The 20,885-nt window shown below is 55.3% G+C and overlaps 3 protein-coding genes across 7 annotated transcripts in view; 1 reads left to right on the top strand and 2 right to left on the bottom strand.

Moving 5' to 3' along the window:
* The window catches only part of Ube2o (ubiquitin conjugating enzyme E2 O), a 49,929-nt gene extending 36,005 nt beyond the window's left edge, over nucleotides 1-13,924 (top strand). For 2 of the 3 annotated variants that reach the window (XM_090350367.1, XM_090350369.1), the window contains exons 2-18: nucleotides 359-418; nucleotides 541-651; nucleotides 2,393-2,490; nucleotides 2,879-2,942; nucleotides 3,713-3,856; nucleotides 4,200-4,309; nucleotides 4,440-4,590; nucleotides 4,841-5,331; nucleotides 5,662-5,816; nucleotides 5,976-6,088; nucleotides 6,179-6,307; nucleotides 7,118-7,207; nucleotides 7,838-8,534; nucleotides 8,800-8,936; nucleotides 11,365-11,568; nucleotides 11,654-11,711; nucleotides 11,852-13,924. In XM_090350367.1, coding sequence (XP_090206493.1) covers nucleotides 359-418; nucleotides 541-651; nucleotides 2,393-2,490; nucleotides 2,879-2,942; nucleotides 3,713-3,856; nucleotides 4,200-4,309; nucleotides 4,440-4,590; nucleotides 4,841-5,331; nucleotides 5,662-5,816; nucleotides 5,976-6,088; nucleotides 6,179-6,307; nucleotides 7,118-7,207; nucleotides 7,838-8,534; nucleotides 8,800-8,936; nucleotides 11,365-11,568; nucleotides 11,654-11,711; nucleotides 11,852-12,522 — 3,483 coding nt within the window. In that variant the 3' untranslated portion in view covers nucleotides 12,523-13,924. The remainder of the gene's footprint in view (nucleotides 1-358; nucleotides 419-540; nucleotides 652-2,392; nucleotides 2,491-2,878; nucleotides 2,943-3,712; nucleotides 3,857-4,199; nucleotides 4,310-4,439; nucleotides 4,591-4,840; nucleotides 5,332-5,661; nucleotides 5,817-5,975; nucleotides 6,089-6,178; nucleotides 6,308-7,117; nucleotides 7,208-7,837; nucleotides 8,535-8,799; nucleotides 8,937-11,364; nucleotides 11,569-11,653; nucleotides 11,712-11,851) is intronic. The other variant, XM_090350368.1, reaches the window with a different exon arrangement.
* Nucleotides 13,925-14,699: 775 nt separating this feature from the next.
* Sphk1 (sphingosine kinase 1) lies at nucleotides 14,700-16,963 on the bottom strand. Its single transcript, XM_090350366.1, has 5 exons — nucleotides 16,757-16,963; nucleotides 16,289-16,441; nucleotides 16,109-16,203; nucleotides 15,910-16,025; nucleotides 14,700-15,654 (listed from the first exon to the last, which is right to left on the bottom strand). The coding sequence occupies exons 1-5, from the start codon at nucleotides 16,764-16,766 to the stop codon at nucleotides 14,889-14,891; spliced, it is 1,140 nt and encodes a 379-aa protein (XP_090206492.1). The 5' UTR covers nucleotides 16,767-16,963; the 3' UTR covers nucleotides 14,700-14,888.
* Nucleotides 16,878-20,777, bottom strand: LOC150051435 (uncharacterized). Of its 3 annotated transcripts, none has more exons than XM_090350364.1 (5): nucleotides 20,679-20,777; nucleotides 19,566-19,628; nucleotides 18,448-18,642; nucleotides 18,216-18,371; nucleotides 16,878-16,963 (listed from the first exon to the last, which is right to left on the bottom strand). In XM_090350364.1, the coding sequence occupies exons 1-5, from the start codon at nucleotides 20,681-20,683 to the stop codon at nucleotides 16,942-16,944; spliced, it is 441 nt and encodes a 146-aa protein (XP_090206490.1). In that variant the 5' UTR covers nucleotides 20,684-20,777; the 3' UTR covers nucleotides 16,878-16,941. The 3 variants fall into 3 exon arrangements, with proteins under 3 accessions (XP_090206490.1, XP_090206488.1, XP_090206489.1); XM_090350362.1 differs by lacking the exon at nucleotides 20,679-20,777 and adding an exon at nucleotides 20,038-20,174; XM_090350363.1 differs by lacking the exon at nucleotides 20,679-20,777 and adding an exon at nucleotides 20,038-20,174 and having other exon boundaries at nucleotides 18,216-18,368.
* Between the last annotated feature and the right edge of the window lie 108 nt (nucleotides 20,778-20,885).

Here is a 20,885-nt window from a genome sequence, read left to right as displayed (position 1 = left end):
TACTACAGTCCTCAGATCTCAGCCTCCTGAATAGCTAAGATTATAGATGTGAGCCGAACAGTGCTTATGTACTTGGTGGTATGGATGACACTTAGAAGAAGTTGAAAGAAAAATGTGTCCTGGGGCCGGGAGTGTGACATTGGTAGAGTGCATGCACGAAGACCTGGGTTCAATTCCTCGGTACCAAATGCACAGAAAAAGACAGAAGTGGTGCTGTGGCTTAAGTGGTAGAGTACTAGCCTTGAGGAATACCCAAGAATAGTGCTCAGGCTCTGAGTCTAAGCCCCAGGACTGGCAAAAAAACAAAAACCTGTGGTGGCTTCAGAAACTTCCTGTCATCCTGCATTTCCTTTTACAGCTGAAACTAGAAGACCGCTCTGTGGTGCCCCGAGATGTGGTCCGGCATATGCGTTCCTCGGTGAGTTCTGACCTGGCTCCTGTATTCTGTGTGCAGGGAACTGCCTGGCTTGGGGAGATGTAGGGTGGCCAGTGGATAAAGTTGGCTGTGGTGGCCTTGCCTGGACACTCTTCCTTCCCCAGGACAGTCAATGTGGCACAGTGATCGACGTCAACATTGACTGCGCCGTCAAGCTCATCGGCACAAACTGCATCATCTACCCGGTCAACAGCAAGGACCTCCAGCACATCTGGGTGAGGGCCTCTCCTTGCTGTTCTCAGGTTGGCCATGTGACTTTCATGCTGGGTCTTCCTGAGTCACGTGGGCCAGCTTGCTCCTAGCATTCTCCTTGTTGTCCTTGTGAGGGATCCATTTAAACACAAGGTCAGGATGTGTCCCTCGTCCAGCTCAGGCACAGGTCACAAGGGTAGTTGTCCTCAACTGTTTCCCTTTCTCCTATAACATTTCCTTTTAAAGTTTAAAAAATGTAAATTATTTTAAAAAAGTTACAAATTCTTGTGTCTCTGTCCCACTTACTCCTCCAGCTTTCTCAGCTGCTAACATTTCACTTCATTTGATCATAACCTACCTCTCTCCCTCCCTTCTTCCTCTTTCTCTTCTTCCTCTTCCTCCCTCCCTGCCTCCTCCTCCCTCTTTTCCCAGGCAGCTTCACTCTGCTCTTCCTTTCCGGAACCATCTAATAGTAAGCTGCATAAATGTCCCATCATCCCCAAACACTACAGTGTGTTTTCCAGAAAGGAGGACACACTCTCACAAAACGCACCCCCCCACACACACACACATTTAGCAGGAGCCCCTTCCTGCTTTTGTGGCTTTGCATGTCCCTCCCAACCTTTCTTTGTTGTTGTTACAATGAGACATTTCATGCTTATCCTTTACTTTTTTCTGGATCCAGTCCCAGAATCAGCCGCATTTTACAGGAGAATGGCATTTACTAAGATGGGGCCTGGGAGTTTAGCCTAGTGGTAGAGTGCTCACCCAGCATGCACAAAGAGGTGGTGCTGTGGCTCATGTGATAGAGCGCTAGCCTTGAGGAAAGCCCAAGGACAGTGCCCAGGTCCTAAGTTCAAGCCCCAGGACTGCCAAAAAAAAAAAAAAAATCTCAGATGGGTGCCAGTGGCTTGCACCTGTAACCTTGGCTACTCAGGTGGCTAAGATCTGATGCTCATGGTTCAAAGCCAGACTGGCCAGGAAATATTGTGAGAATCTCATCTCCAATTAACCAGAAAACCAGAAGTAGAGCTGTGGCTCAAGTGGCAGAGCACCAGACTTGAGCAAAAGAGCTCAGGGACAATGCCCAGGCCCTGAGTTCAAGCTCTACAACCAACCTCCAAATAAAAATAAATATCTAAGTTGTCACAGCTGGGTATATAATCCAGTGTAGAACACTTGCTTTGTAGGCATCAAGCCCTAGGTTTGAACTGCAAATCACAAAAGAAACCAAGTTCAAGACACTAGGGTAGACTAGGCCTTCTTAGGCTGATACTAGGTGTGTCATGCTCACGCGCCCATGCATTTTTGTCAGTGCCTACTCTACATGTGCATGAAGATTGTGTTCAACCTGACATCTTCAATTCCAGTGGAACACCTGGTTTTTCTGTCTTGACCTTTTCTGTTGCTGGGTATGTTCTGTACTCTGAGAAATAGCTCCCAATTTAGCTCTCAGTTGACCTCTTTATTTGTCCACATAGCTCACCTCTCACCTGTGAGCTGCTATCTCCTCTGCTTGTGGGAGACTCTCTCATCCCCTAGGCAACCTCCTTACACCCCTATCTCCTCACTTGAAGGGGGCTTGGAATATAGCTTAGAACTTCTGCAGAGGGCCTGCTCTAGCATTTGTTTGAGTCCAGTTGTTGACAGATCCAAACAAGCTGTTGAGAGCCATTCTCCCCTGTCTCTGTGAAGCAAAGAGGCTCCCATGCCTTGAGCACAGACAGTGTTAGCTCTCTCACTGCCCTTGTGCTTTGTCCACAGCCCTTTATGTATGGGGACTACATTGCCTATGACTGCTGGCTAGGGAAGGTCTACGACTTGAAGAACCAGATCATCTTGAAGCTATCCAATGGTGCCAGGTAGGCATCTCACCTCCAGGGAGCCATCAGCTCAAGAAGGGCAGCTTGGTGAAAGGCAGGGAGGAGGTATTTTCTCACTGCGCCTGTGAGGACAGGTTTGACCCAGTGTCAGATATTCTAGCCATCCAGAGCCTAACCCTATTGTGGCTTGTTTATCTACTATAGCCTAATTATCTTGCTGAGTTTCTGGTCTATCTTGGCTTGGTGAAATGTCTTCATTTAGGTGTCTGTGAGGGGCTGGTGCTGTGGTATAGCTGGGCACTCAGATAGGGCTCAGGGTCTTACACAGCACAGAGGCAGATGGGTTGTGTCATCTTGTCACTTTACTCACAACTGTTGAGTGTTCCTTGGGCCTCAGTGTAGACCAAGCCTCTGTTCTTGGTTTCAGGTGCTCCATGAACACAGAAGATGGTGCCAAGCTCTACGATGTCTGCCCACATGTCAGCGACTCAGTATGTATTCTTTAGCTGCATAGGAAGGAGAACTTCGAAACAGAGATCTCTGAGCTGGCCTGGGCTGAGCAAAGTGGGTTCCTAGGAAAGGGGTGAAGGGGTGTTAGGCACCAGAGTAGTTGGAGATATGTGTGTGGACTGAGAACATCAGAGCTTTCATGATATATCTGCTAGCACCTCTTATTCTTCAGACATAGAGGAACTTAGTCCACAGGAAACAGTGGCACAGTTCTACTTGGACACAGTTTGAACTGGGATGAGAGTTATTATATCTTTGGAGACCGTCCGCCACTCTCTACCCCAGTGTTGTGATCCCTGAGCAGACACACTGATGCTATATGAGAGCTTGTTAAGAACACAGAATTGGTTTGCAGCCACTATTTTTTTTTTTTTTTGGTGGTTTGTGGGACTTGAACTCTGGACTTGGGCGCTGTCCCTGAGCTCTTCAACTCAAGGCTACTGCCCTACCCTTTGAACCACAGCACCACTTCCAGTTTTCTAGTGATTAATTGGAGATAAGAGTCTTATGGGTTAGCTTTGAACCTTAATCCTCAGATCTCCGCCTCCTGAATAGCTAGAATTACAGGCGTGAGACACTACACCCCGCTTGCAGCCATATTTTAACATCTTCATTGTCAGTTTGTCCTTGTGTTGGCAACATGCAGCAGCTGGACAGGAGGCCATTGGGGGTAGGTTCCCATAGGTTGAGCTGGCGAGAAAGGCTCAGCCACAGAAGTCACAAGGACTATCCTCTCTTTTAAACTCTGCAGGGTCTCTTCTTTGATGATTCCTATGGCTTCTACCCAGGCCAGGTGCTCATCGGGCCTGCCAAAATCTTCTCCAGTGTGCAGTGGCTGTCAGGGGTCAAGCCAGTGCTCAGCACCAAGAGCAAGTTCCGAGTGGTGGTAGAGGAGGTGAGGGATCAGCGTGTTCCCCGGCTCTGCACCCTGTGATTTGAAAAGCTCCAAGGGTCAAGGGATCCCAAGCTGTTCATGGAGTGGTTGGCAGACAGATGTCCTTCCCACCTGTTCTGCACAGACTGAGCTGGGGAGGGCTGCGGGTGGCCCTAGCTGGGCTAGGGTGCTACAATGCGTCTGCATTCCGTGCTGCTGCACCAAGGTCTGCTCCCCATTCTGGAGGTTGCAGAGGGGGGAGCGGGGACGGGAGGGAAGTGGGGGGTGCACTATGAGCAGCTGGATAGGAGAATACTGGTGGAGTATTGCCCTCCTCAAGGTACCCCTGCCCTGCTGTCCCCAGGTGCAAGTTGTGGAGCTGAAAGTCACATGGATTACCAAGAGTTTCTGTCCAGGGGGCACAGACAGCGTCAGCCCCCCACCCTCTGTCATCACTCAGGAAAACCTAGGCAGGTAAGTGTGTCACCATTGCCAGAAGCCCATGTGGGGAGTGCCCCTGGGCTGTAGCCACAGATGTTCCAAGAGGCCCAAGAACCCTCTTGACTTGTATGAAGTCTAACCCAGCTCTGCTCCTCCCTCACAGGGTGAAGCGTCTTGGATGCTTTGACCATGCTCAGCGGCAGCTTGGGGAACGCTGTCTATATGTCTTCCCAGCCAAGGTAGAGCCGGCCAAGATTGCCTGGGAATGTCCAGAAAAAAACTGCGCCCAGGGGGAGGGCTCTATGGCCAAGAAGGTATGTCCTTGGAGTTGGGAGTTGGTGGGCATTTGAGGAACTGGCCTTGAGCCATTTCCATGGCCAGGAAATCACGGTCTGTACTGTAGGCCTGGGGGGTGCCAATCTTGAGGACCCCCTTGCTGGCTGCTTAGGTGTATATAGTTTAAATCCCCCAGACAGAGCTTGCCTGGAGCCCAGGCAACCCCAGGGTGAGGCCTGACTGCCTGTTGTGCTCCACAGCTCCCTGACTCTTGTTTCACCCTTGCAGGTGAAGCGCCTACTGAAGAAGCAGGTTGTGAGGATCATGTCTTGCTCCCCGGATACCCAGTGTTCCAGGGACCATGCCATGGAGGATCCAGGCAAGAAAGAGGAAGCCAATGCCAAGACTGAGACCATGCCTGCTAGCCCCCAGGAGCTCTCAGCCCCGAGGAGCCCCAACAGCTCAGCCAGCCCAGCTGAGATTCAAGTTGAGATTCCAGAGGAGACCCATGAGACAGCAGGTGAGCCGCTGCCCCCCTTCTTGCTGAAGGAGGGTGGAGATGACGGGCTACACTCAGCAGAGCAGGATGCAGATGATGAGGCTGCTGACGACACGGACGACACCAGCTCCGTGACCTCCTCTGCCAGCTCCACCACTTCCTCCCAGAGCGGCAGTGGTGCAGGTCGCAAAAAGAGCATTCCCTTATCCATCAAGAACCTAAAACGGAAACACAAAAGGAAGAAGAATAAAATCACTCGTGACTTCAAGCCAGGAGACAGGTAAGTTCAGGGTGTGTTCTTCCCAGCCTGAACTCAGCAGAGAGCCTGTCCCCTGGCTCACACATGTGTCAGGAGCCTTGTAAAAGCTCAGGGTGCCCTGCCCCTAGCCACATGCAGTGTCCAGAATACAGAAAAGGCTTGAGGGTAGAATGGTGGCTCTGGCCTTGTGCCTGGTCTTCTTAAGTCCTAGGTACTATCCTCAAAACTGGTGCTATTGGGTTGTAAATGAACTTTGCAGGCTCCAGAAACCACAAGTTGGGGAAGAGACAGGCAGGTGCCTGCCCTTTCCTCAACGCGGTTTTGCATGGTTTGCTTGGTGTGCACTTGCAGGGTGGCAGTAGAGGTGGTGACCACGATGACCTCGGCTGACGTCATGTGGCAGGATGGCTCTGTGGAGTGCAACATTCGTTCCAACGACCTCTTCCCAGTACACCATTTGGACAACAATGAGTTCTGCCCTGGAGACTTTGTGGTGGATAAGCGAGGTAGTGCCGGCAGTGGGGGAAGCCAGGCTGGGGAACTGGGGTACCTGGGTCAGAAAGAACCTGTTGAAGGGCTGGGAGAGGCCTGTGTGAGTTGAGATGTTACGGCAGGCTGGCACCAAGAGGGCTCCTAAACTAATCACGTCTCCCCTGCTTTTCTAGTCCAGAGCTGCCCAGATCCCGCCGTCTACGGAGTGGTGCAGTCTGGTGACCACATCGGCCGCACCTGCATGGTAAAATGGTTCAAGTTGCGGCCTAGTGGGGATGATGTGGAGGTGAGTGTGGAGCCCTTGTTACTTTCTTCGAGTGGGCTCTGGGGGTGGTTGGCTGGCCCCTGGCTCATGACAGCACATTCTGTGCCACAGCTCATTGGAGAAGAGGAAGATGTGAGTGTTTATGACATTGCTGACCACCCTGACTTCCGGTTTCGCACAACTGATATTGTCATTCGCATTGGCAACACTGAGGATGGGGCTCCACACAAGGAAGATGAGGTATTACCCCTAGACGTGTCTAGAAGCAGCCGCAGAGCCTGGAGCTGCCACCAGATGGCTCTAGTCCATAACACCTGAGAGTCCTCTGGGCTCAGGTAGCCTACAGTATTCCGACTTCCTTTTTTGTTGTTGTTGTTTTGCCAGTCCTGGGGCTTGAATTCAGGGTCTGGGCACTGTCCTTAAGCTTATTTTTCTCATGGCTAGCTCAATGGTAGAATCCCTTGGGCCACAGCACCACTTTGGGCTTTTTCTGTTTAAGTGATGCTGAGGAATTGAACTCAGGGCTTCATGCATGCCAAGCAGGCAAGCACTAGGATTTCTAGAGGAGCTCAGCTTCATCACGAGCCCATGAGGGAGAGCACACACAGCTACACAGTGGTGAAGTCAAGTACTGTTCTTTCCAACAGACCTGGAAAGAAAGGTTTCCAGGAAAACGTTAGGAGTGGGAGCTTGAGCTGGGCCTTCAAAGAAGAGGTGGGAGCTCTGTGAAAGTTCAGAGCAGATTCCAGGCAGGAGATGGTGAGCAAAAGACTAGAGACCGGAAGCCCTGTATTGGGAAGGGAAGAGTAGGGAAAGGTATGATATTTGTTGAGGCCAGAGCCATGCCCAGATTAGTGAGAGCTTGTGAAGAATGTGTTTGGCACTCAGTGTCAGAAAAAGGATAGCTGAATAACCTGCAGGTGCCAGTGTCCCTCAGTCCCAGAACCTCATCATGGAGGAACACCATGGCTGGAACTCCTTCAGAGGTACCTTTATCCTCCCCTCTCCCAGACAGCTGCCCCTGACTCTTTGCTTTTTTTTGCTTGACAGCCGTCAGTGGGCCAGGTGGCCCGCGTGGATGTCAGCAGCAAGGTGGAAGTGGTTTGGGCTGATAACTCAAAGACCATCATCCTGCCTCAGGTAAGACGGGCCAGGTCTGGCCATGGAGCTCACAGCTGATGGTCTCTGTCCATAAGGCAGGAACATTGCTCCAGCTCCATCCCTGAGGGTGGCTCTCTGGCCTGTGCCTACTGAGCCTGGAATGCAGGCTGTCCTGTTTACTGTGCTGAGAATGTGCAGGTTACTGCCGGGTGTGGGGGCTCATACCTATAATTCTAGCTATTCAGGAGGCTGACGGTACAAAACCACCCCGGGCACTAAAGTCTGTGAGACTCTTATCTCCAGTTAACCACTAGAAAACTGGAAGTGGCTCTATGGCTCAAGGGGTAGGGCAGTAGCCTTGAGCTGAAGATTCAGCTCAGGGACACAGTGCCCAGGCCGAGTTCAAGTCAGATGCTGACCCAGTACACAGATGAAAAAAAAAAGACCAGTAAAGGCTGCTGGCAAATCCTTGGGTCTAGGGAAAAGTTGGCCAGGGAGGAGGCTGCATCCCAAAGACCTGGCTACAAAGTTGAGAACAGAAAAGGGGAGAGTAGAATAGGGCCACCCGTGCCCCAGGAAGTCACCATCAGCTGGAAGGAGAGATACTCCTGAGCCCCTCCTAGTGGACAGGGTTCTATTCGTATCCCTCATACTCCTTTCTGCCCCCAGCACTTATACAACATTGAGTCTGAGATTGAAGAGTCTGACTATGACTCAGTAGAAGGCAGTACCAGTGGGGCATCCTCGGATGAGTGGGAGGATGACAGCGACAGCTGGGAGACAGACAACGGCTTGGTGGAAGATGAACATCCCAAGATAGAAGAGCCCCCCATCCCGGCCCCTGAGCAGCCAATGCTCCCTGAGGAGGACAAGGGGGTAGTCATCAGCGAAGAAGCTGCTACAGCTGCCATTCAAGGGGCAGTGGCCATGGCCGCACCCATGGCAGGACTGATGGAGAAGGCTGCAAAGGAGGGGCCACCCAAGAGTTTCCGGGAGCTGAAAGAGGCCATCAAGATCTTGGAGAGCCTGAAGAACATGACCGTGGAGCAGTTACTGACGGGCTCCCCCACCTCTCCCACTGTGGAGCCCGAAAAGCCAACGCGGGAGAAGAAGTTCCTGGATGATATCAAGAAGCTACAGGAGAACCTCAAGAAGACCCTGGACAACGTGGCTATCGCCGAGGAGGAGAAGATGGAGGCTGTACCTGACACAGAGCGCAAGGAGGACAAGCCTGAGGGACAGTCACCAGTCAAGGCTGAGTGGCCCAGCGAAACTCCTGTGCTCTGCCAGCAGTGTGGTGGCAAACCCGGTGTTACCTTCACCAGTGCCAAGGGCGAGGTTTTCTCAGTGCTGGAGTTTGCACCCTGTGAGTCAGCCCTGGCCCTCCCTCCCCCACCTCCCAAAGTCCTATGTGTGTCAGCACATCTGGAAGCCAAGCTGCTTTTCGCATCCCTGACCCCCTGCTGCTCAGCAGGTCATAGTCCTGATGCCTGAGCAGTGGGTGAGAGGTACCTAAGGGTTAACACAGCCACGGGGCTCCCTCCAGCCATGCTGTCCCAGCACAGCAGCCCTGTAGGCCTCTGGCTCTTTGGGCTCCCTGTTTGGGACTGACTGCTCTCTTTCTCCTCCAGCTAATCACTCTTTCAAGAAAATTGAGTTCCAGCCTCCAGAAGCCAAGAAGTTCTTCAGCACAGTGCGGAAGGAGATGGCACTGCTGGCTACCTCACTGCCTGATGGCATCATGGTCAAGACCTTTGAGGACAGGATGGCAAGTGTCTGGCTGGGGTTGGGTGTAGGCAGGCGCAGATGGGTTGTTGGGCAATCCAGAGTTGAACAGCCCCTGAGAAACCACCCACCTACTTCCATTTCCAGGGGCCAAGGGCCGGGGGCTGGGCAGCGACTGACACCCATGTAATCCCCTGGTTCTGCCTTTCCCTTCCTCCCTCCTTTTAAAAACTCACTTGAAGAGTCTGCCAGTACTGCTCCACTCTTCCCTCTTCTCTTCCTCTGCCTCCTTTAAAAAAAAAAAAAACAAAAAACTGGAAATTGAACTCGGGGCCTGTGCTAGGCAAATATTCAACCACTGAGCTATATCCCCAGCCCCCAACCCTTTTTAAACTTAATTATTATCATTATTTTGTGTGTAGGGGGGTCATGGGGCTTGAACTCGGTCAGGTGCTGTCCTTGAGCTCTTCAGCTCAAGGCTGATGCCATACCCTTGAGCCAAGCAAGCCCCACTTCCCATTTTCTAGAGGTTAATTGGAGATAGTCTCAGGTCCTTTTGTGCCCAGGCTGACTTTGAACCTTGATCCTCAGTGCTCAGCCTCCTGAGTAGCTAGGATTACAGGGGTGAGCTACCGCCCCTGGCAAAATTTAAATTTTTTTTTTTTTTTTTTTTTTTTTTTGGGCCAGTCCTGGGCTTGAGCTCAGGGCCTGAGCACTGTCCTTGGACTTTCTCAAGGTTAGAGCTCTACCACTTGAGCCTCAGCACCACTTCCGGCTTGTTTCTATGTATGTGGTACCAAGGAATCGAACCCGGGCCTTCGTGCATGCTAGGCAAGCACTTTAACCACTAAGCCAAACTCCCGGCCCCGCAAAACTTAATTTTTGAAAATTTGTTTGTGTGCTAAGACTGCTTTGCTTGCTCTTGGCTGGTGTGCCTCCACAATAAACTATCTCTCTACTTTCAGTTTGGCGGCTGCTTAACTGGAGATAACTGTCTCACTGGCTTTCCTGCCCAGTTTGGCTTTGAACTGCTCTCCTCATTCTTCACTTTGTAATACCTAGGATTATAGGCGGGAGCCACTAATGCCCTGCTTAAATTTTATTTTGAGACAGTGTCTACTTAAGATGTCTAAGCTGGCCTTGTAACTATGCAGATTTGGCTGGTCTTGAACTTGAGATCCTCCTGCCTTTGCCTCTTGAATAGTTGTACTTGCAAGTGTACCATACCCACCCTCTGAAAAACTAGAACTTTAGAGTTCATGTTGCCTGTGAGCAATCTTCACCTCCTTTTCCCCAAAATCCAAGGCCTTTCCTCCCTCCCAGCAGTTGTGACTATTGGGACTTCATATTCTCCTGTGTCACTGCTGTACATGGGGTTTTTGTACACTTGTTTATATACATGCCAACACACATGTGTGGCATTTGCAGATTCATATTGGCCCGGTAGCACATTGCATTTCTATGTTCTTTTGGGATAATTCTCAGCCCTCTCTTCAGAAGGCAGTGTGAGCATGGGAGAGCATGTTCTGTTGGCCAGCTCACTCAGCTGGCCTTAATCTGGCCCTAGCCCTGCAGAGAGTGACCAGAAGAAGGCAAATGCAGGGACTTAAAAGGGCAAGTCCATCCATTGGTCCCACAGCCAGCCAGGCCAGCAGAGCTGATTGATGTTGCTTGGGTTCTTAGCACCATTGTTTCTCTCAGATTGCTTTAGAAAATTCCAGCCTGGGGGCCAGGAGTGTAGCCGAGTGGTAGAGTGCTTGTCTAGCATGCAGCAAGCCCTGGGTTCAATGCCATGTTACCACATGCATAGAAGAGCTGGAAGTGGCGCTGTGGCTTAAGTGATTAGTGCTAGCCTTGACTAAAAAGTGTCCGAGGACAGTGCCCAAGCCTGAGTTCAAGTCCCAGGACTGGCAAAAAAAAAAAAAAAAGAAAAAGAAAATTCCAGCCTGTCTCAGCCCTGCAGAAGGGAAAAAAAAAAGGAAAATACTTTTCTATTGTAATTAATAGAAGGGTTGCATTATATTCTCCAGATAGAAGGTACATTATTTCACAAACATTGATACCCATTCTCATGTTTTTGTCCCCATTTCCCTCCCCCCAGCCTCTCCCAATATTTTTGTTTTCTGTTTTCCAAATCCCAGAGGCTTTTAGGGTTGTAACTGTGATCAGATACGCATAAGGGCACATTAACTTTGTGGCCGTCACTGTACATGCACAGTTGCACAGACATGTACACTCATACATATTCTAGAAGTCAGAGGTTGGGTCTCAGGACTTCACTTTACTTTAGTGGTCTCTCAGCCTTTGCCCTGGTTTTCAGATTCTTAATTGCTGGTCAGGAGACCACCACGCCCTTGTTCCTAAAGCAAGTGCAGAGATACCTAGCAGGTGCATCTCCACTGTTAGTCTCTGTGGGGTGCCCAGCTTGTTCTCCTCCCCCAATGCCAACCTCAGTCCTCCTTCCCTTCTAGGACCTTTTCTCAGCCCTAATCAAGGGCCCCACTCGAACCCCCTATGAGGATGGCCTTTACCTATTTGACATCCAGCTCCCCAATATCTACCCAGCCGTGCCACCCCACTTTTGCTACCTCTCCCAGTGCAGTGGCCGCCTGAACCCAAACTTGTACGACAATGGGAAGGTGTGCGTCAGCCTCCTGGGCACCTGGATTGGCAAGGTGAGGAGACAGTGCCGTCCACCGGGCAGTGGGGGGGTGGGGAGTGGGCACTGGGGCAGACCTGCTAATGCTACATGTGTTTCAGGGGACAGAGAGGTGGACGAGCAAATCTAGCCTTCTCCAGGTGCTCATCTCCATCCAAGGTGAGGCGAGGCAGGGCAGGGCTGGAGGTGGTGATGGGGACTAACTGAGGGCATGCTGGCTGGCTGGCGTCGTATAGGGGAAGGGCAGGCCTGACCTGGTAGACTTCCACCACCCACTAAGGAAGGGTGTCCTCCTCCAGGCCTGATCCTGGTAAATGAACCATACTACAATGAAGCCGGCTTTGACAGTGACCGGGGCCTGCAGGAAGGCTATGAGAACAGCCGCTGCTACAATGAGATGGCGCTGATCCGAGTGGTCCAGTCCATGACGCAGCTGGTGCGGCGGCCTCCCGAGGTCTTCGAGCAAGAGATCCGGCAGCACTTCAGTGCTGGCGGCTGGCGCCTGGTAAACCGTATTGAGTCATGGCTGGAAACCCACACCCTGCTCGAGAGGTCCCAGGCACTGCCCAATGGGGTTCCCAAGGATAGTAGCTCGCCAGAGCCACCCGCTGCAGCTGAGCTCTCAGACTCCGGCCGCGAAGAACCTGAGGATGGTGGACTGGCCCCTGGAGAGGCCTCCCAGGGCTCAGACTCAGAGGGTGGCGCCCAGGGCCCTGCCTCAACCAGTAGGGACCACACAGAGCAGACTTCAGAAACAGCGCCTGACGCATCAGTGCCACCCAGTGTCAAACCAAAGAAGCGGAGAAAGAGCTACCGGAGCTTCCTGCCTGAGAAGAGCGGCTACCCTGACATTGGCTTCCCCCTCTTTCCCCTCTCTAAAGGTTTCATCAAGAGCATCCGGGGTGTCCTGATGCAGTTCCGGGCAGCCCTGCTAGAGGCTGGCATGCCAGAGAGCACAGAGGACAAGTAGCCACTGGCCCTTGAAGCAGGAGCACCACTGTGGGAGAGGCTAGCTGCTGCCTGCTCACCCCTCCCCCCACTGGAATTACCCTTCTTCCCACCCTCTGTCTACTGCGATCCTCTTCCCAAGATGAGTTTGATGCTGAAGTGCAAGAAGTGTCCTAAGATGCTGCGTTCTGTTCTGAAGCGATCCTTCAACGAATGTCCCGGCACCTGCTCCCTCGCTGTCCCCTTCTCAGCTCAGAGGTCGGGTGCTCGGGGCCTGGCGCCGGGCTGCCTGGGCCTAGGGGCCTTGCACATGGGCAGGAGAGTGGATGTGCCTTGCATGAAGTGTGGGCTGCTCCTGCAATGCCCTGGTCCCTCCCAACATCTTCAGTTTGACTATAGCCTCCCATCCCCACCCCTGGTGGTCCTGCCGCCATCGCCACTGGTCCTCCCAGCCCTAGCATCAACACTACCCCATGGGAGCTGACCTCCTTGCCACATCATAGCCCGTAGGCCTGTTGAACTTACTCTCTAAGAGAGCTTGGGACCAGGCTAGTTCAGGATCATACCAGAGAGATAGTAGACCCTCATCCATTAACATGGAGTCAATGACAGGAAGCTGCTGGGAAAGAGATGGCTGCAGGTGCTTTTCTCTTTCCAGTGCTGGTGGAAGCAGGGGCCGCTCTGCCCAGGCCCACCAGTGCGACTGCCCACATCTACTCCCCACCAGCCTCATCTCACTTCGCCAAGATGGCAGAAGCAGCCACAGAGCCAAACGATACCCAGAGCCTCACCCCATTGGGTGGCTTGGCTGTTTCTGGTAAGGCCCTGGTCCTTGCTTCCAGACTTCGCAGGCACAGTCTAGAGGGAGGGAGGCGGCGGCAGCAGGACCCTTTCCCCCTTCTCCCTGGCCCAGAGGTTTACAAGTTTTCTAAGCTTTTGATAATGTGAAGCTCCAGGTTAAGAGGATGCTGTTGAGCACATTGCAGCTATGTAATTTCTGGTGTATGTATGTAATATTTAAGGTTGGAAAAAAATAAATCTCAAAAGCAAAGATATTAACTCTTATTAGAAAAAAAAAGGCAAAAAAAAAGCCAAAGCATGATGCGTCTTGTCAGCCTTAAGTGGGCTTCACACCTATGCTGTGCCAGGACCACCCAGGGTGCACAGCCTTGGGAAGGACAGAGCCGGACAGACTGCACGCACACCGGGAGCACTCACTCAGAGCCCAGAGTCTGTCTGGAGAACATCCGGGTCCCAGGTGCATCCCGGTGTGTCGCTCATGTGGAGATGGGAATGCCTACTGCTTACAATACCTGTATAAAGTGCTGTGTGATTAAACATTTTTTTACTTGCATTTTTTTTTTTTGGGTTGGCTCATTAACAAGACAAGGTGACACCACCATTAAACCTGCCTCTGCCATTTATCCTGGCTCTGTTGCCTTCTTCATATGCCAGGTCTCCCTATAGAGACCTGCTGACCTCTTGCCAGGGGATTTCCCCCCCCCCCCCCGCACCACACTGCCCTGTCACAATGCCTACCTCTCGTGGTAGTACTCTGGGAGGTGAGGACTGGTACTGTGGTGGGACTGGCCTCCTTGCCTCTGGGCTGAGCTCTATCCCTGGCTTGCAGTCTTGAAAAGCCAGTTGAGAGAGGGTCTACCTCAAGGCAGCTGTGGCCTGCGTGGCCCGTTCAGCTCCTTCTGAATGCCAGGGGAGCCGATATTTGGCATCTGCATCACCCACTGTCCCCATGTAGTCCTGCCTAGCACTCCTGCTGAGGATGGTGACAAGGGCAGAGACCCTTGATGAGCCCACACAGGGTGCCAGACTCCATTTTGAAAAAGGAAAGCTCTGCTTACTATGAGATTGACTTCTGAAATCTCTCTCTTGCTCCTTGGCAATTTTCCTCCAACATCGCAACACTATGGGGTCCAAGGACAGAAGCAGGAAGGAATGCAGAGCCTTGGTCTCCCTTCTAGGATGGGCATTTGGCCAAACTGAGGCCTCTTCAGGCTACAGGCCATCTGATTATCAGCACAAAAGAAGGTTGTGCTGTGTGCTCACAGTGGCCGTTTGCCATGCCTTGTCCACTCCAGGGGCATCATTAACGTTAAATCCCACAGCCCTTGCTGATATGGGACCCCACTTCTCCCCAGGCCCCAGGACAGGACCAACAAGCTGAAAATTTCATTTTATTTGTGTTGAATAGCGGAGGAGGGAAGGAAGGAAGGCGGCAGGGGAGGCTCCACAGGCACCCGGCCCAGCTTGCAAGGGCCCCTACTCCCACCCTCTGCAGGAACTGTGGACAGGCCCTGCTTTCCTGGGGCAGGGGAGAGGACCCCAGTATCAGCCTAGCTGTGGGAGACAAAGGCACAGTGAAGCCCTAAATCACAAGGGCTTTTCTGGAGGTGGTCTCTGCTGAGGCTCCCCACAGCCACTGACCATCCAGAAGTAGTCTGGGTGTACCTGGCCCTGCACGGGCTCGCTGGCCATCAGCTCCCCATCCACAGTAAACACGCCACTCCGATCCTTGGGCTCCAGGCGGAAGGCCACCACAGGGACATGCACCAGGTAGGGACAGTTATACTCCATGTGCTTGCCCTTCTGCATGGCCAGGAAGAGACGCAGCAGCATGGACCTCGACACGCCTGCCCGCACATAGAAGAGGTGCATAACGCCAGCTGCACAGCGGCCCATGGGTGCTGCAAACATCTCACTGCCCAGGTGGCTGTGCAGCAGTACCAGTACCAGCACAAAGTCCTGCTCAGGCACCACAGTCCAGTGGGAGGGCACCGGCTCCTCCAGAGGAACGAGCTGTGTGTCCCCAGGACCCTTCTTCGATGCCAGCTTGGAGGAGGCCGGTAACACAGAGACAGCACTTCCTACTGGAAGATAGGCCAGTTGGCCCCGGTAGACACGAAGGGTTGCCAGGCGCAAAAAAGTACCCACTGTGAAGCGCAACTCTCCAAGGCGCCGGTACTTCTCACTGTCCAGGTCCACATCAGCAACGAAGCCCCAGGCCAGGCTGAGCACAGAGTAGAGATGCAGCCCTGAGGCGGTGTGCAGGGAAAGCAGGTTCATGGGTGACAGGAGCCTGCCACACAGCAGCTGTGTGCAGTTGATCAGGAGATCTTCGTTGGTCACCTGCTCAAAGCTGCAGAGGAAAAAGTCAGGTGGTCAAGGCAGAAGCCCCCATGCCTCATCCTCTTTCTCTTTTTTTGGGGGGGGAGGTGTGGAGAGGGGAGGAGTCAAAGTCATGCATGGTGGTCCCCAGGGAGCTAGTGGGCTAATCACAGAGCAGATGGAAACACAGCTGGAAGAGAGCCCCAGAACTGAGGGTGAGGCTCTAGGGAGGAGTGTAGAGGACATGGAGGGGAAACTGAGGTCCACTCTGGCCCTGAGCTCTCACCCAGCATAGTGGTTGATGGACGCTGCCAGGGCATTGCCAGAGCCTCCCGGGAGGGTACACAGGGGCTTCTGGATGGCGGTCTCCCAGTCTGGCCGGTCCATGAGCCCATTCACCACCTGTTATGGGAGTGCGCTTCAGCCTCCAGAAACTTCCAGATCCACCCCCACTAGGCCAACCAACCTACAAGCCTGGGCCCCACCTCATGTATCAGGCCGTCCCCAGACATGACAGCCAATGCGTCCCAGCGGCCCAGGTCCTCAGTGTGCACCAGCTCCCGCGCGTGGTTTGGCCGCTCTAGGGGAAGATAGGGTTCAAGATCCTGCTCTGGAGGAGAGGTGGATGCTCCCAGCATCCCTGGGGCGGGGAGAGGGGTCCTCACCCGTGAGCATCAGCGTGAAGGAGACCTGGGCCTCGGCCAGAAGGGGCTGCACGCGGCTGTGGAAGAGCTGCAGGGCCTTGCCCTTGCCTCCACGAGGGTTCAGCAGCACCAGCACGTGGCAGGGCCTGGGCAGCAGGCCCCGGGGGGCGCCGGCTGGAAAACAAACCCTAGATGGTCACGTCCTCCGCCCGCCACCAGGGGGCCCAGGAGAGTATAGCGAGGGTGCTGGGGTGGAAATGCAGAGCTCGCAACATTCTGGAGCTGACTGTGTAGAGCCGGCCAGAGGAAGGAGCATCCTGTGGGGGAGGCCCGGGTGGGACGCTGCGCCCCTGACACCTCTTTCCTTGCTGACGTCTTGGGGATAAAGGTTTCTCTCCCGCGTCCCTTCTCACTTGTTCCATCTTTTTTTTGGTGGTGGGGGGTGGGGAGGGATCCCCTGCAGGCCTACCCAGTCAGGTCCCCACAAACCTGAATCCATAGCCTGGCCCCTCGACTCCGGCTGCCAGGGGTCTGTCAGTGCTGTTCCGCTGCTGCTCTCGGCAATTGCACCTCCTGCCTTCGGTTCCTTATCGGTGCTGCCCAGGAGGGCGTCGCGGGTCTGGCGGCGGGGCTCGCCCTCCCCACCCGAAGCCAGGGCCGAGGGGGCAGCCGCGTCATTCCTTGCGGCGGCCAGATCTGGGGGACAGAAAGAGACAGCTCTTGTGGGGAGGGGGCGCCCAGCCGGATCCCAGGACCTCGAGAGGGGGAGTTGAGAGCAAGTGAGTTCTCAAAAGCCAGTGGGCCGGGGACATGGTTTGTTCAAAGAGAACCGTGTTCTGATGACACCGATGAACGGACCGCGCCCGTACTTTCCCGAAAGGGGGCTTTCCTCTTTGAGGCCCCGAGTTCCGGCCGACGGCTGAGTCAGAGCCCCGTGGCTCTCCATCTGACCCGCGCCTCACCCGGCAGGGCTGCCGGAGGAAAGAGCATCCAGTTGTGCAAAAATCCTGGAGCTGACATTGCAAGGCACTGAGCTGGGGGGGGGGGGAAGATTTGCACCCTGACCAGCGCCGCGCGCTCTGCCGCGTGCTGGGGTCGCCCGTGAGCCAGCCGGGCCAGGCTGCGGGTTCGCGCGCCACTCTGCCGGGAGCAGAGCCGGAGCGGCAGCTGCCGCCTGTCCTGCCCAAGCGTGAGTGGCCCAGTTCCCCGGGCCTGGAGCGGGCGGGCCGCTCAGGAGCCGCCAGCCGCGGGAGGGCAGGGCGGACGGCGCTACCCAGTGGGTCCGGTTTGCTGGTTTGCTGGGGGTGGTGCCAATGTCATTCCCAAAAGAGACTTGTGGGGAGGGGCGCAGCTGGCAGCAGGTTCAGCCCCGCGAGACAATGGAGGCTCCGGGCCGGCGTGGACCCCCAACCCGGGGTTCGTTCTCTCGGTTCCAAACTTTTTGCTCAACTTCACCGCGTGGCGCCGCTCGCCCCTCGATTTCTGGGCTCACGAGAGTGGAACCGGCGCTCCGCGTGATGCCGGCCCCTGCCCGCCCACCAGTCCACCCCGAGTCTCAGCCACCACCCAGCGCGGTCGGCGCCCACGAGCGGCTCGGACACGCGGAGGCGCTGCGCTGAGTCGCGGGACGCGCGTTCCCGCCGCTCGTAGCCGCTCGCGCGAAGACCCGGCTGCGGGAGCAGCGGCGGCGCGCGGGGCGCGCAATCCCAGGCCCGGCCACAAGCCGCGCGCTGTAGGCGCAGCTCCCGGGCACGCGAAGGTGAGCGCGCGCGGCACAGGCCGCGGTTCCCGGACTCAGCGAACTCGGCCGGGTGCGGGAGGTGTGAGTGGGCGTCGGGAGCGCGCGCCTCAGAGCTCTAAGAGAACCCAGGGCGCTGCCGCCCATTCGAGCCCTCTTGCCCCGGACCGCGCCTGACCTGGCGCCCCTCTCCAGGTTGGGATGTCTCACCTGCCTCCCAAGGGCTCCCCTTTTTCTTCCTCGCCTGCTTTCGCGGAGTGGGTTGCTTTTAGCTCACCGGACCACCCAGCACCTGGCCAGAGGCAGCCTGTCCCGCCGTCCCCGACGGGGCTGGATTGGCTGCGGGCTTGAACCCGAGGCACGCTGCTGTCCGGAGAACGAGCCTGGTCAGCACCCTCAAAAGTTGAATCCTTTCCCCTCAGGGGACACCAGCGAGGCTCACCTGGGCCGGAGGGGCTGCCTGTAGCCGGGGGTCTCTTTCTCCCGCTCCCTGCTCGCCGGAGAGGAGACCGGCGGTGTGGACAGGCCGAGGGCCCAGGCCCGGCTTAGGGAGGCCGGCATGGGGGGCGTGGCCCCGCCGCCCCCCGCCCCTCGAGCGGGCTCCGCGGGACCAGGGCAGCGCGCGCAGGAGTTTTCACTGAAGGGGATGCGAAGGTGTGCGCGTGCGCGTGTGCGCGTGCTCGCACAGGTGACCTGAACTTGTCGGTGCCCAACTCGAGTTAAATTCCTGGAAGGTTATTTGCGGAGGGTGGGAAGGAAGGAGATGCTAAGACCGCCCGGGTGACCTGACCAGGTAGGGACAGAGCTTTTAACAAACAATGGTGGTTTTTTTATTTAAAAAAATAATAAAAAGATCACCCCCTGCCAGAAGCTGACGCGGCCCGGGCCCTGGCTGCGGAGGGCTCGCGCGCGCCCCCGCCCCCCGCCTCTCTACTCCTCGCTTCTCCAAGTCCCGAGGAGGCGGGCCCAGACGCCCGGCTCGCCTCCGCAGGGTCTTCCCTCCCCGTTTGCTACCACTTTGGGGGTTCCCGAGGGGGATGAGAGGCGCTGGCTGGAACTGGCGATCCCTGCATCCGCGGCGCGCCGAGACAGCCCGAGCCGGGTCCCGAGCCGGGTCCCGAGCGTCCCGCGCGCGCGTTCCGAGGTGACTCAGCGGCCGCGCTCCCGAGTGGAGAAACTCCCGGAAACCTGGAACTACGGGAGGAGTGGGCGGGGGTATCCACGCGACGCGCGTTCGCGGAGGCCGGGCTCTGACCCCCCTCCCCCGCCACACCCCAGGAATCCGGCGCGGGGGGGGGACGAGGCAGCGCCGCAGCCGCAGTGCCGCGGTCGCGCGCGGCGGGGACGAGCGGCGGGGGCCGGGGGGGGGGTGGGGTCCGCGCGGGGACTGCGAGTCAGACCCGCCCGCCGCATCCTCTCCCCGTCCGCTCTCCTCCAGAGATAGCTAGGACCCTTGTCTGGACTTGGGGCGCCTAGAAGATCTTGCTCCTCCGGATCTCCGCCTTGGAGAGGGCTGGCTGCGGACACCCCCACCGACGCCTCTCTTTTTGGCTCTCTTACTCCGGAAGATTTTTCCATCCAGAGGCCCAGAGATCCGCGGTTGCTCTTGCTGCAGAGGGGAAACTGAGGCACAGGGAAGGGAAAAATCTGGTTTGCGTGAGTTTATTGTTTGTAAAGCTGGTCTGGAGCGGGACCCCCCCCCCTTGTATCCCTGTGTCCCATGCTGGAGCCCCCTCGAGTCTGCAGGGCGGGGCTGACTGCAGCTGGTGGACTCTATCCCTTGGCCTCCAGGGCCAGAAACCCTCCAGAAGCTTGGGAAAGCCCCCAGTGGGATGGAGGTGAAGGGCAGAGCCCTCTGCCCTGGTTCCAGCCGGTTCCAGTCTGCACAATGACTGCTCTGTGCTCCTGTGCCTCACCCCCCTGGCCCCTCTTCTCCAGGCCTCTACTGTAACCCATCCCATTCTTGTCATTCATCCCCCCACTCCGGGTGCCTTTTCCAGACTCCTTTCCCTTTCTGCTTTGAGAAGCTCACCCATCCGCGTCCTTAGTCCAAGAGAAGGGATTGGATGGAAGCAGGCCACTCTGCATTTGACACTTGGGATATGTCAGACCAATTCCCACTGAGCTGAGAAAAAGCAAAGCCCAGGGCCCTCCCCCATGGCTTGCCACAGGGCCCTGCCTGACTCCTGCTTCTCTCTTTCCTTCACTGTTCTGGTAAGCTGATCCAAGGGGAAGTAGCTCCAAGGCTTTCTCAGACTTTACACCCACCCCACCCCAGATCCTGTTAACCAGCTGCTTCCAGCAATGCCCAACTGGCACCAGGATTGGGCCATGACCAAGGCTAGACACCTGTCAAACAGGTGAAAGAAACTTTTCTCCTCTACTGTCCATCTCCTGTCCTAGGCAACCTCCCCAGGGAGACAGACCTGACAGACAGACCTGAGATTTTTTTTTTCTTTTTTTCAGAGAAAGCAAGCATTACTCAGATCTGGCTTCAGCTCCCTGAACACTTGGAGTTGAGGCTATCAGTGTGTGTGTGTGTGTGTGTGTGTGTGTGTGTGTGTGTGCACGTGCACATGCCAGTGACCGTACTGGAACTTGAACTCAGGGCCTGGCACTCTGTCTTAATTTTTTCACTTAAGGCTGGAGCTCTACCACTTGAGCCGTGCATACCTCATACCTTCATTTCCAGATTTTTGTTGGTTGATTGGAGATAAGAGCCCCTCCGACTGACTTTCCTGTGTGGACTGGCATTGAACAGTGATTCCATCCTCCTGGGTGAGCCACCAACACTGGACACGCTGACCTGCCTTTTATTAGGCAAAGATTTCTGCCACCTCACTCTTCTCTGAAGTGTCTTCTCTAGGTGGTTTCAGCTCC

The sequence above is a fragment of the Megascapheus bottae genome, chromosome 17 (assembly GCF_031878675.1).
Source record: "Megascapheus bottae isolate mThoBot1 chromosome 17, mThoBot2.hap1, whole genome shotgun sequence".
Taxonomy (NCBI): Eukaryota; Metazoa; Chordata; class Mammalia; order Rodentia; family Geomyidae; genus Megascapheus; species Megascapheus bottae.
This window is presented reverse-complemented; position numbering and strand designations above follow the sequence as displayed.